The 13,545-nt window shown below is 28.1% G+C and overlaps 1 protein-coding gene across 1 annotated transcript; it reads left to right on the top strand.

Moving 5' to 3' along the window:
* Positions 1-8,929: 8,929 nt before the first annotated feature.
* On the top strand, positions 8,930-9,958 carry LOC136973474 (uncharacterized protein F54H12.2-like). Its single transcript, XM_067268206.1, has one exon. It carries the CDS (start codon positions 8,930-8,932, stop codon positions 9,956-9,958), a length of 1,029 nt encoding a protein of 342 aa, XP_067124307.1.
* Positions 9,959-13,545: the final 3,587 nt, after the last annotated feature.

Below are 13,545 nucleotides of genomic sequence, written 5' to 3'. Positions count from 1 at the left end.
ACACAATTTAACAAACTTTGTAGAATGTCACTCGGTGTGATAAACCTTTACCTAACATAACTTATGTAATTATAAATCAAATGCTATAATATGATATAATATAATAGAAAAGTCAAAAATACTAAATAATGTAAAAATCTAAATTGTTATCTGCTAGTTAACCAATATATTTATACTCTTTGCAGAAAACAACAAAGTGTGCAGTTTTTAAATATTTATTTTGCAAACTTCCCTGCATCATCTTTTCCTGTTGGAAAAGAAAAAAGTAGAATGCTCAAATGCGGGAAGGTAGGTAAATGATTACGTAAATTTTAATTATTACATGACTCTTATTTAATAAAAGTTAATCGGTGTAAGATTTGGCATGCTTATGATAATTAACAAAAACAAGAATAAAAGTTACGATAATTGTGCAAAAATAAAAATTCACATAAAATTCAATTTACTTTAACGCCAAGTCTTTCTACTAGTGAATAATTTACTTAAAATATAATACCGTAGCTGTGAATCACAATTTATACCGTCGTTTGTTTGTTCAGATCAACATCTGAATAACAGTTATGTCTAAAAGAATTTTTTTTATCTTGCTATCACTGTACTTTCATTGTGTATGAAGTACTGTACCTGTCACAATAGAACACACTGCTGTTACTTCTAAAGTCCAGACGAGTTAATAAAACAGTTAATGCGAAAACAGAATATTTTAGCCTTCACTTTTAACTGGCTTTACTTTCTTGAATATATAAAAAAACTATGTTATAACCACAACTTGTTTCATGGTAAGGCCGCGTCTTAGTCATCTTAGTTTGTTATATCCCGTTTGCACAGAGTATTTCAATCTAGATTGTGATCATGGGCGGCGACTATGCCGTAGTGCGACCTCTCTCGACTGAAACGAAGTTTAATCGCGATCGACTCAATAGAGTTCTGGAAAGTAGAACCAGTCATAACAGAGTTCTTAAAATTTCACACTCGTGAGAAAGTACAAGATGTCGGGCTGTCTACAGAGAAATAAAAAGACATCTGTTTATTACTAGATATATGGAAAGAAAAAATGTTTATTTCTAATCAAAACTTTCATTTTGTTTGTTGACGTTCGTGACTTACAACATAGTTATGTCAGTTTTATCATTGCGTGTAATAGCTGGGTTCTTCTCTAGCGCACTGTTCTTGTTTAATACGACGTTCGGTTTCCTCTATTGCATGGCTTGTATGTTTCTGTTTATATTATCAAGTCTGTGTGTCTGTAAATACAATCGTTTAAACTAAGTTTCTAAAAACAAAGTTTAAAGTTTTGCATAAAAGACAGAATAAAATAAATTATAAGATGAAACTCATATCATCACCGTTTAAACACCGTTGAGTCTTAAAATATTAGATTAGGTGAGGAGCAATTTTATTAATTAATGTGTATTTTTGTTATGGAATGACTATTATTTGCAGCAAAAGTACTTATTGAATAAACTTAAAATGTGGACAAATGTGAAACATCTAAGATTCTAATAATAAGTCTTGTAACTAAAAATAAATTTAATAACACTTTTTTAAACTTTTTTACAGAGGAAATTGAGGAGTTGCAGCTTTTTTTTTTCTTTTGTTTATATATAAATTTTGTGACAATTTGATTTTAAGATGGATGTTTGGTAGTTATTCAGGTGATTATTTTTGTATTTATTTTATAAAAGTTTGAACAAAATATTATTTTTTTATTCATATAAAATTTAAATTTAGATCATAGATTACTTCTTTAATAATTGCAGCATTAATCTGAAGATTAATTGTATTTATTATTATACGTTACAGGAACATTATAAAAACTTCTCTGTCAAAATTGCTGGTGCAAAGTTATTGAATATTCATCGAGCACATAATACTGAATAATCTGCTCAACATTTTGAGTAAAATTATTGTATTTTATTTCTCCCGAAGTCAATGAGAATTTAGACGGATTTATTAATATTTCAATGTACACGTCATCAGTGCATTCACGGAACATAGTTAGAAAAGAGGCATTTGATAAAAGATAACAATAACAGTGACTAATAGAAAAGTGGCTTCAAAACTGTCCATATTGGTGACTCCGAATCGGTGGCTTCATGCTGAAATCTGAAGCTTTTGTTCGATAAATTTATTTTAAATTTCCGTTTATAATAGCGGATAAAAGAAAGATTTAGTTGTTTAAGTTTACTTAAAATTTCCGTTTATAATAGCGGATAAGAAAGGTTTTTTGTCCATTAAATTTATTTTTAATTTCTAATTGTAATAGCGGATAAAAATATTTAGTTCTTTAAGCTTATTTTAAATTTCCGTTTATAATAGCAGGAAAGAAAAAGGTTTTTTTGTTCTTGAGATTTATTTTGAATTATCGTATATAATAGTAGTGAAAAAAAGTTTATGTTAATTTCTGTTTATAATAGCGTATATAGAAAAAAATTTTTGTTTTTCAAATTTACCTTAAATTTCCGTTTATAACAGTAGAAAGAAAAAAGGTTTATATTAATTTCTGTTTATAATAGTGGTGGAAATAAGGTTATTGTTAATTTCAGTTTATAATAGCAAAGGAAAAAAAAATTTTGTTTTTTAATTTAATTAATCTTTAAATTTATTGTTTGTTGAATGTAAAGATAAGTTTATATTTTGTTTATTTATAGTTCGCTTGTATTTTTTTAAACTATCATTTTTTTTATATTTATCGTTTGTTTGTATTTAAAAATAATTTTATATTTGTTTTATTCATTATACAATTGTATTTTTAAAAATCCTCTTCTTCTATATATTGTTTGTATTTAAAAATGATATTATATTTATTTTATTTATTATACACTTGTATATAAAAATGTCATTGTTTTTTATTAATTGTTTGTATTTAAAAATAATTTTATATTTATTTTATTTATTAAACAATTGTATTTTAAAACATCATTCTTTTCTATATATTGTTTGTATTTATTATTTGCGTATATTTAAAAAAACATTTTTTTATATTTATTGTATGTTTGTATTTAAAGATATATTTATATTCTGTGTATTTATTATTTGCTAATATTTAAAAAAAAAACATCTTTTTATATTTATTGTATGTTCGTATTTAAAAATATATTTATATTCTGTGTATTTATTATTTGCTAATATTTAAAAAAAAAACATCTTTTTATATTTATTGTATGTTCGTATTTAAAAATATATTTATATTCTGTGTATTTATTATTTGCTAATATTTAAAAAAAAAACATCTTTTTATATTTATTGTATGTTCGTATTTAAAAATATATTTATATTCTGTGTATTTATTATTTGCTAATATTTAAAAAAAAACATCTTTTTATATTTATTGTATGTTCGTATTTAAAAATATATTTATATTCTGTGTATTTATTATTTGCTAATATTTAAAAAAAAAACATCTTTTTATATTTATTGTATGTTCGTATTTAAAAATATATTTATATTCTGTGTATTTATTATTTGCTAATATTTAAAAAAAAACATCTTTTTATATTTATTGTATGTTCGTATTTAAAAATATATTTATATTCTGTGTATTTATTATTTGCTAATATTTAAAAAAAAACATCTTTTTATATTTATTGTATGTTCGTATTTAAAGATATATTTATATTCTGTGTATTTATTATTTGCTAATATTTAAAAAAAAACATCTTTTTATATTTATTGTATGTTCGTATTTAAAAATATATTTATATTCTGTGTATTTATTATTTGCTAATATTTAAAAAAAAACATCTTTTTATATTTATTGTATGTTCGTATTTAAAAATATATTTATATTCTGTGTATTTATTATTTGCTAATATTTAAAAAAAAACATCTTTTTATATTTATTGTATGTTCGTATTTAAAAATATATTTATATTCTGTGTATTTATTATTTGCTAATATTTAAAAAAAAACATCTTTTTATATTTATTGTATGTTCGTATTTAAAAATATATTTATATTCTGTGTATTTATTATTTGCTAATATTTAAAAAAAAAACATCTTTTTATATTTATTGTATGTTCGTATTTAAAAATATATTTATATTCTGTGTATTTATTATTTGCTAATATTTAAAAAAAAACATCTTTTTATATTTATTGTATGTTTGTATTTAAAAGATATATTTATATTCTGTGTATTTATTATTTGCTAATATTTAAAATGGGCCACTCTAATCACAAAATTCTGATAGGATAACATGTATGTCCATTCTAATCACAAAATTCCGATAGGATAACATGTATGTCCCATTCTAATCACAAAAATTCCCATAGGATAACATGTATTTCCCATTCTATTCACAAAATTCCATAGGATAACATGTATGAGTGGCACTAATCACAAAATTGCCGAGTAAATAATTTTTAGACTTACCTTTCCAGATTATATGAACTTTGATTGGTGGGATTTTGATATAAATTAATTTTTAAGATATGTTAGAATTTATTTTAACGCCAGGATCGGTCATGGAAGCATACGGTTTTATTATTACTTACGACGGTAACAGAAATTATTCTGTTTCTCCTCGTTTGTACAAGTCACTCGATAGCTGTATTGCTGCGGTAAATAATTTTTCTTTCGATATTCCTGATAATTTTCCTATTGTTTTGCGTTATTTTAAAGTTAACGGAGAAATATGAAAGGGAGATGGAAAATTTGGTTTTGTGATTGTGGACGACGATGGAAGAATTAATGAAGTTAGTAATGATTTATATTATTCGTTCGAAGAATGTTCGGATGTTATGAAGGAAGTTTATGTTGAAAAGAATAAAAAGAACATATTAATATTTAGAGAGATAAACTGCGGATCGAGACATTATAAATTTACTAAAGTTCATAAAATCGATTGATATGTATTTTAAACATCCGAGTAATTGTATAATTGCGGGACCGTCGCAGTGTGGAAAGACTACGTTAGTAAGAAAAATTATTCGTTGTAAAATTTATGAAAAACAGTTAAAGAAAATTTTATGGTGTTATTCTGTATATTTACCGTTTTTTCGACACGAAAAAGATATTACATTTATGTACGGCTTACCCGAATCTGTGCAAGGATGGGATTTAGTAGTAATTGATGATTTGATGCACGAACTTAGTTCAAAAACTGCGTTCCTGTTTACGACGGAGTCTCACCATTATAATGTGAGTGTGATCTTGATAATGCAAAATCTGTTTCCCAAAAATAAAATTATGAGAGATATAACTTTAAATACTCATTATTTGATTTTGTTTAAAAATAATCGTGACGAAAGCCAAGTAAGCTGTTTGGGGAGGCAGGCTTTTGCAGGAAAATGTAATTTTTTTATGGATGCGTATAAAAAAGCGACAGAAAAGGATTTTGGTTACTTGTTATTGGATTTTCACCCTAAAACGGACAAGAAACTTTCGGTGCGGGATTCGTGTTTTCCGGATAAACAAGGTATTTTTTGGATATACTTACCGATAAAATGAAGAACGTAAAGAAAAATTATCATATGTTGGCGCTTTTGGCCAAAACTACTCCGTCTCAACGAAGGGCAATATTGAAAGAGGCTACTCCCAATCAAGTTAAAGTTTTGTGTGAAATATGCGATAATTTGCGGAGAGGAAATATACCTGCCAATGTTCATAAATTACGAAAATATAAAAAAATAATTAGAGAAATTAAGCGAAAAACACGTTCCTTTAAATTCAAGCAAAAAATTTTGCTTAATCAATCTGGTGGATTCCTTCCTCTTCTACTGGCACCACTTTTGTCTATGGCAGGAGGATTAATTGGTAAACTAATAGCAAAAAGAATCTAATGGCAAAACAGATGGCTCTGGTTCCTCCCGAATTGTTAGTGGCGTACCAAATTAAACCTGAAATAAGAATTGGAAATAATATCGAAGAATTACTCGAAAGTACTGATTTATCCGACGATAGTAAAGTTAAATTATTAAGTCAGTTGATTTTGAGATGTCAGAGAACCGTCCATAAGCCGAAGGAGCCGGTTAGAGTGTCGGTTGTACCCGATGAAAAACCGCCCGAACTACCCGAAGAAAAACCTGTCGCTGCAGATGATAACGGTGAGGATGCATTTATTAAACAAATAATTCTATCTGTACCGCAGTCATATCAAAAATACATTCCTCATTTAATCGACAAACTGAGACAAAATGACTATGGATGGAATACAAAAGGTGAATTAACCGTTAAGGGCACTCCAGTTACGGGGAGTCACTTAATTGACCTGTTATCTTACCTAACGAGAAATCGAAAGACACATATTTCGCCCATTGGTTTTAACGTGTTTTGGGAAGCTGTAAGAAAATTAAATTTTCCTAAAGAGTGGATAGGAAATAAAAGTTTGGCAACGCTACCCGAAATCGGGGAAAGGCCGAGATATCAACCGATACAAGTTGAAAGTCCCGAAGAAATTTTTTCTACAATTTCTCCAAGAGTATTTTACCAGTGGAAAAAGTCGTCGAAAAAGAGGAAGAAGAGTCCCGAATGGAAAAACTATTGAAATCGATATACTATAACCCTAAATCTTCGGCATCGTTTGGAGGAGTGAGTAAACTAGTTAAAGCTTCTAAATTATCGAGATCTACTGTCGAAAAATGGTTGTCTTCTCAGCCTGCCTATTCATTGCATAAACCTGTAAGAGTTAAATATTCGCGAAGAAAAACTAAAGCTTTTTATCCAAACGACTTATGGCAAGCCGATTTAATTGTGCTAAAACAATTTTCTAGATATAATAACGGCATAAAATATTTATTAACAGTAATCGATGTATTTAGTAAATATTGTTACGTTGTACCAATAAAGGATAAAAAACCTACGTCTATTGTAGAAGCATTTCAAATTATTTTTAAACAAAATATTCCTAAAAATGTTCAAACTGATAAAGGAACCGAATTTTATAATAGGTTAGTTAAAAATTTGTTTAAAAAACATAAAATTAATCATTATTCGACTCATTCGGATACTAAAGCTTCAGTGGTTAAGAGATTAAATAAAACTTTACGAAATAAAATATATAGATTATTTACTTATCGTAATTCTTATCAATATATTGATAAATTAAACGATATTGTAAAAGAATATAATAATAGTTTTCATAGAAGTATCGGGATGGCTCCATCTGAAGTCGGTCTTTTGCATTACGGCTCGATTTTTGACCGACTGTATGGTATAAAAAGGAAAAGTAAATTTAAATTTAATATCGGTGATTTAGTTCGAATTTCGAAAATACGTAAAACATTTAGTCGCGGATATCTGCCGGGGTGGACGAAGGAAATATTTGTTATTCACGATCGATTTCTATCTCATCCTCCTACTTACGTATTAAAAGATACAAATAACGAGATTCTAGAAGGAAGGTTTTATACCGAAGAATTACAAAAGGTAACAAAATGATGCAGTCAGATTTTTACGTAACGCTGATAAGTAATGCGAGTATGGACCTGTTTCCCGAGAATATGCAAGCACATTTCACTGTGAAAATGAGTCCTCCTATTAATTTACACGGAAATTGGGCCGTCGGACTTGCCGAAGTCATTATTCCCAGAAACTGGTTTAATATATCTAATCACAATAATCACTATATTGTGACAACCGAAGAAAGCGTGAAAGGAGAAGATGAGCCGCTGCCGGATAAATCATATATGGTTCCATTAACTTCTATTAAAGGCGATAAAACTGAATTGTTTGATATAATAAATTCAAACATAATTAGTTTAACAAATTCTAATTTGGCAGAATTTATTTTTGATAAAAATAAACAAACTGTGGATATAAATATAAAAGACGAACACGAGTTATTTATCACCGTAAAGGATTCGTCGAAATTACTTTATATGCTAAACTTACCTAACGAAGATACTGTATTAAGAGGTAATTCGACCCATAATTTTTCGACCATCAACTCAGGACTACTCCAATGAATATTTTAATTTATTGGAAAAAAATAGAAAAAAAGAAGTAATTAAGAAAGTTTATAAAGACGAAAAAATCTTTATTCCTATCGAATTATACTCGTCTCCAGAAAAATTTCTTAGCATTTTTAAATATATAAAACTGGCATTGCTACCCAATAATAAAATTATTTTAAGAGTTCGCCGAATATTTCTGTAGAATTTGGAGATGAATTGAAAGACTTTCTGGGATTTACAACTACTACATTTCCACCCGGCGAATATATAAGTCATTATCCCATCGAAATGTCGGCAGGAATTTCGGAAATTTTTATTTATTCGAATATTGTTTCTTCTCATCACGTCGGAGATATAACAGCACCATTATTAAGAGTTATACCCGTTATAGGCGGGAAAGAAGATCAGATAGTTAAAGTTTATTCGAAACCTTTGTATTTTCCTATAAAGAAAAATTTTATCGAAACTATAGAAATAGAACTGAGATCTGCGAGTGGAAAAGAGATCGTCTTTTTTGGTGGAAAAACAATATTAGTTTTATCTTTTAAACAATTATAAATACCAGTTAGTTTTATTTTTAGTGTTAGTTTGCCTTTAAGAAGTGCAAAATGAAGCTCGACCCACAAGCTTGTATAAATTATTACTGTAATCAAGCAGGAGGTACGTTATGGACTCCCGATTTATATTTGAGGCAACATCTGACAGGACGAGGTTATTTTGCGGGACCTCAAATACAACGGGGATATAGATTCTTCTCAGATCTCTTTAGGAAATCCGTACCAATTTTTGGGAAAATCGCAAAATATCTGGGACGCAAAGCATTAAATTTTGCGTCAGGCGTTGGATCCGACGTAATTGCGGGGAAATCGTTTAAAGAATCGGCAAAATCACATCTAAAAGATACTACATCCGAAATTAAAGACGACATAATTAAAAAAGTACAGACTGGATCAGGTATAAAAAGAAAACGAGCTAAAAGATTAACACAGTCGAGGAATAAAAGACGGAAAGTGCAAGATATATTCACCGAATAATGGATCCAATTTCGTGTCCCTGTTCCAAAACAGAATTGGACTTATTTAGTACTGTTTCCACCCAACTAGCGATCGACGATTCAAAAGAAGTTATTGTTCATCCGATAGCGGACATTACAGACAATCGTGCCCCGATTGAATTTTACATATCCGGTTTTGGAGAAAATTATATTGACTTACATTCGATTTATCTTCACGTTCAAGCAAAAATTATTAAAAAGGACGGAACGGATCTTCAGCTTGAGGATAAGGTCGCACCTGTTAATTATTTCTTGAATAGTTTATTTTCTCAATGCAGCGTGTTTTTAAATGATAAACAAGTAATTTCACAGACTAACTATCAATATAAAAGTATTTTAGAGGCATTATTATTTTATTCAAAAGATGCGCAAAAAACATTTTTAACAAGCGCGTTATTTTATAAAGATACTGCACAATATATGGATTCATTAGATGATAATAATGAAGGATTGGCTAAAAGATTTAATATTGCCAAACAAAGTAAATTAATAGATTTAATCAGAAGGCTTCATATCGATTTATCCCGCCAACCCAAATTATTAATAAATAACGTCGATATAAGAATTAAATTAGAAAGATCTAAAGACAATTTTGCCCTAATGGCCTCTAGCGATAATTATAAAATAGTTATTAAAAATGCATCTCTAAAAATTAATAAAGTAGACGTTAGTTCGTCTGTTCAAATTGGAATAGAAAAAGCATTGCAAACAGGTCTGATAAAAATGCCGTTTCGAAGAACAGAGGTCAAAGTTTTTACTTTAAGTAGCGGGATACAATCTAGTAATATTTCGAATGCCGTAATTGGGCAACTACCTTATAGAATAACCATCGGTTTAGTGCCTAACACTTCGTTTAACAGAAATGTAAAATATAATCCTTTTAATTTTAAAAATTATAATTTAAATTATATATGTTTATTAAAAGACAATCAAATGCTTCCATCGAAACCGTTCGTGCCTGATTTCGAAGCTAATTTATACGCCAGAAAGTTTCTTAACATTATTTGAAGATATAGGCTGTATTAATCATCATAAATATACTAATATATCTTACAAGGATTATAAAGACGGCTATACACTCTACAGTTTCGACCTAACCCCGGATCGATCGGCCTCCGAATCACATAAAAGTGTAAATCAAATAGGAAATATATCAATTGAGGTCAAGTTCAAGACTGCATTATTAGAAACTGTAAACGTTATCTGTTTACTCGAATACAATAATACTCTAGAAATTGATCACTCCAGATCGGTATTTTTAGATTACTAAATGAACACTATTACATTGTGGAGGCTCGCGTCTAGCGATCCGAAAATAAAAAGAACTTTCGGAGGAGTTTTTCCATCTGACAATTTACCGGCCTGCATCGCTAAGTATAAATCATTTATAATTAATTTAGACGAAAGAAACAAATCCGGAAGCCACTGGGTATCCGCATTCTTTGACGGAAAAACTTGCTTTTACTATGACAGTTAAAGGGGAATTAAGCCGACAAAACCAAAAATTATTAATTTTATCGAACAAAACTCGGAAAAATATTGTTTTAATAATATTGTCCATCAGGGGTTATATTCTATGAATTGCGGATATTTTTGTTTATATTTTCTATATAAAATGAACAGAAACCAATGTTTAAAAGAATTAAGTATGACGGATACATATTCCAACGATCAATTTGTCACGCGATTTATATCTAACAATTTTTATTTGGCTAAGCCGCTTACTGTAATATATAATCAATGTTGTAATTCAATGAATAAAAATATTTAAAATGTAAAAATTTGTTTTTTTATTTTTTCCGAAAATATACACAGAAAATCTATTCAAAATAAAAAAAGAAAAATAAATATAATTATTTTAACCGATTTTTATATAATAAAAAAATGTATTTACCATATAAACTTAGCAAAGGGAGGTAGACATACACGGGGAAAAAAATATAATTAATTACCAGAAACCTATAAAAATTAAATATAATTATTTTCGCCGATTTTTATATAATAATAATAACAAAATATATTTACCGTGCTCGACCATCCATGCTTTATAAGAAAAAACATCGCACAAACTACAATGTTGTCTAAATTTAAGATGGTTCGGGCACGGAACTCGAATTTTTGACGATTTAGGCACTCCACATTTTTCCAAATCATAATAGGGAATAACAGTATTATAAATTTTTGACGTTAAATCTAAATAATTTTTTTCAATACTCCCCCCCTTATAATAAAATATTTTATATTCTAAAAATAAATCATACAAAATTTTACACACGTTGTCGCTATGTTCCCAATTTTCCTTTTTATTGTATGCCAAATATAACCCGTGTAATTTGTTCGCGAATTTTACTTGTTTTTTATTAATCGGATTTAAATTTTCAAATATAATCGAATCATTGTAAAATTCGATTTTTTTAAAATCATTCGAGTTCCGGCCGATAAATCCTAGTTCTCTACATAACATATCGAATGGAATTCCCATATTACAAATTACGAAGGCTTCAAAATCTATTAAAACTCCTTTGGAGTTGGAATCTATTTTATATTAATACGAATTAATTAAATGAATATATACATTATAAAGAAAACTATGTTTGTTACTTACAATTTGTAGACAAAGTAGCATTCAAATCTAAAAATATTTTCTATTTTAAATATATTATTACTTAAATAAAGATACTAAGAAAAATATACTTACAACTCATTTTTAAGAAAGTGATAAAATCTCGGCGCGTGAGGGAAGAGTTTATATACTGAGTAACTCAAGGTTACGATACTAATTTTTTTCTACGCATCTAGGTCAGATTGATACCCGGAGGTACATCAATAAAACCGCTTCCGTAAACAAGGTCAATTTATGTTTCTCACGACCAATTCCATTGTGTAAGACACATCAATAAAACTGCTTTTTATTAATTGTCGGCATATTTATTTCGCAGGGTTGACTGCTCGAAAATAATTATTTATCAAGCTAACATGTTAGATATTTATCACTGATTTCTTATTAGTAAACAAGGTCAATTTATGTTTCTCACGACCAATTCCATTATGTAAGACACATCAATAAAACTGCTTTTTATTAATTGTTGGCATATTTATTTCGCAAGGTTGACTGCTCGAAAATAATTATTTATCAAGCTAACATGTTAGATATTTATCACTGATTTCTTATTAAATTGTCGGCACGTTTGATCCACAAGGTCGCATGCAGGTAAGATATTATGCACGCGTCAATTTCTCGGAATTGGCCAGCTGAAAATAATAATTTTTCAAGTTAAATTAGGCCAATTTTGACATGTCGGACCTTGAACTGCACTATATAAAGACGCGAATTGACCGAGAGACGCATCTCATCTCCTACGAACCAACTACGAGTCCACTTCTACGAAGCAATCATGAGTTCCGATGGCGGTAAGTATTATTTTACTTATTAAAAATTAATTGTAATTAGAAAAATCCTCAAAAAAGTAAATATATTTATTTAGATGATTTTGATTTAAATATCAAACAGAATGGTAGTAAAAAAAGAACGTCCAAATCTAAAAATGTCGAAGATGAACCGAAAAAGCAAAAGTTTGACTTAGACTTCTCTATAGATAAAAATTTGAAAATTCGTCCATTTAAAATCAAAGCATGTAATAGCGAAATTATGGAAATAGTTCCGTTCAAATCGAATTGGTATGTTTCGTTAACAAAAATGAAAGGAAATTACGCCCCTACTAAATATAATATAAATGTGAATGACTTTAAATTTTATAAGAAAGCCTTCGATGCGATGAATGAACATTTGCAGGAAAATGCTTAATGTTTTAAAAAGGTCTACGGTACAATATGTATAATTTTATTATTAGGAAGCGAGCTTTCAAAGGATACTTGAAAACTAACAGATCGATAATCTCAGAAAATATTGATCCTGCAGTCTTTTTTGAAAAAATAACACCAACTGTTTATAATATTTTAGCTAATGATAATTTTGTGTGTAGAAGAAAATTCTTGATAAATTTAAAAACTAAATTTTTAAAATATAAAGAAGATGATATTGCCGAATATCAAGATGTATATTTTTCCAGCCGTGTTGAACATATTTTGTCTTCGTATATGATTAATGATAAATTAACTAATGCTTTCGATACAATTCTAAATTATATCGACGAATTTATTAAGTATGGATCAGGATGGATACTGAAAGAAATTATATTCATAGATATTAATATTGGAATATATAAAAATGAAAGTGGCAGTTGCGGTAATATTATTCTTCCCAAACATCTAATTTCTAAACGATGTGTGCTAAATATAAAATGTTCGGACAATCAATGTTTTCTATATTATATAATTGCGCATTTGTATCCTGCAACCGCTAGTAACAGAAATTCTATATATTTATATAGAAAATATTTAAAATATTTAAATACAAATCGTTTAAAATTTTCTGTAATTGTGAAAAATATTCCTATATTTGAAAAAAATAATTGTCTGACTATTAATGTATATGGGTACGAAAAAAAATTAATTTATCCTATCTATATAAGTAAATTTAAATTTGAAAAAGAGATAAATTTAGTTTTATATAAATCACACTATTTCTTGATTAG

The sequence above is a fragment of the Centruroides vittatus genome, unplaced genomic scaffold (genome assembly GCF_030686945.1).
Source record: "Centruroides vittatus isolate TY-2023 unplaced genomic scaffold, ASM3068694v2 contig_318, whole genome shotgun sequence".
Classification (NCBI taxonomy): domain Eukaryota; kingdom Metazoa; phylum Arthropoda; class Arachnida; order Scorpiones; family Buthidae; genus Centruroides; species Centruroides vittatus.
The sequence above is the reverse complement of the archived record's forward strand: the minus strand, read 5'-3'. Positions and strand labels throughout refer to the sequence as shown.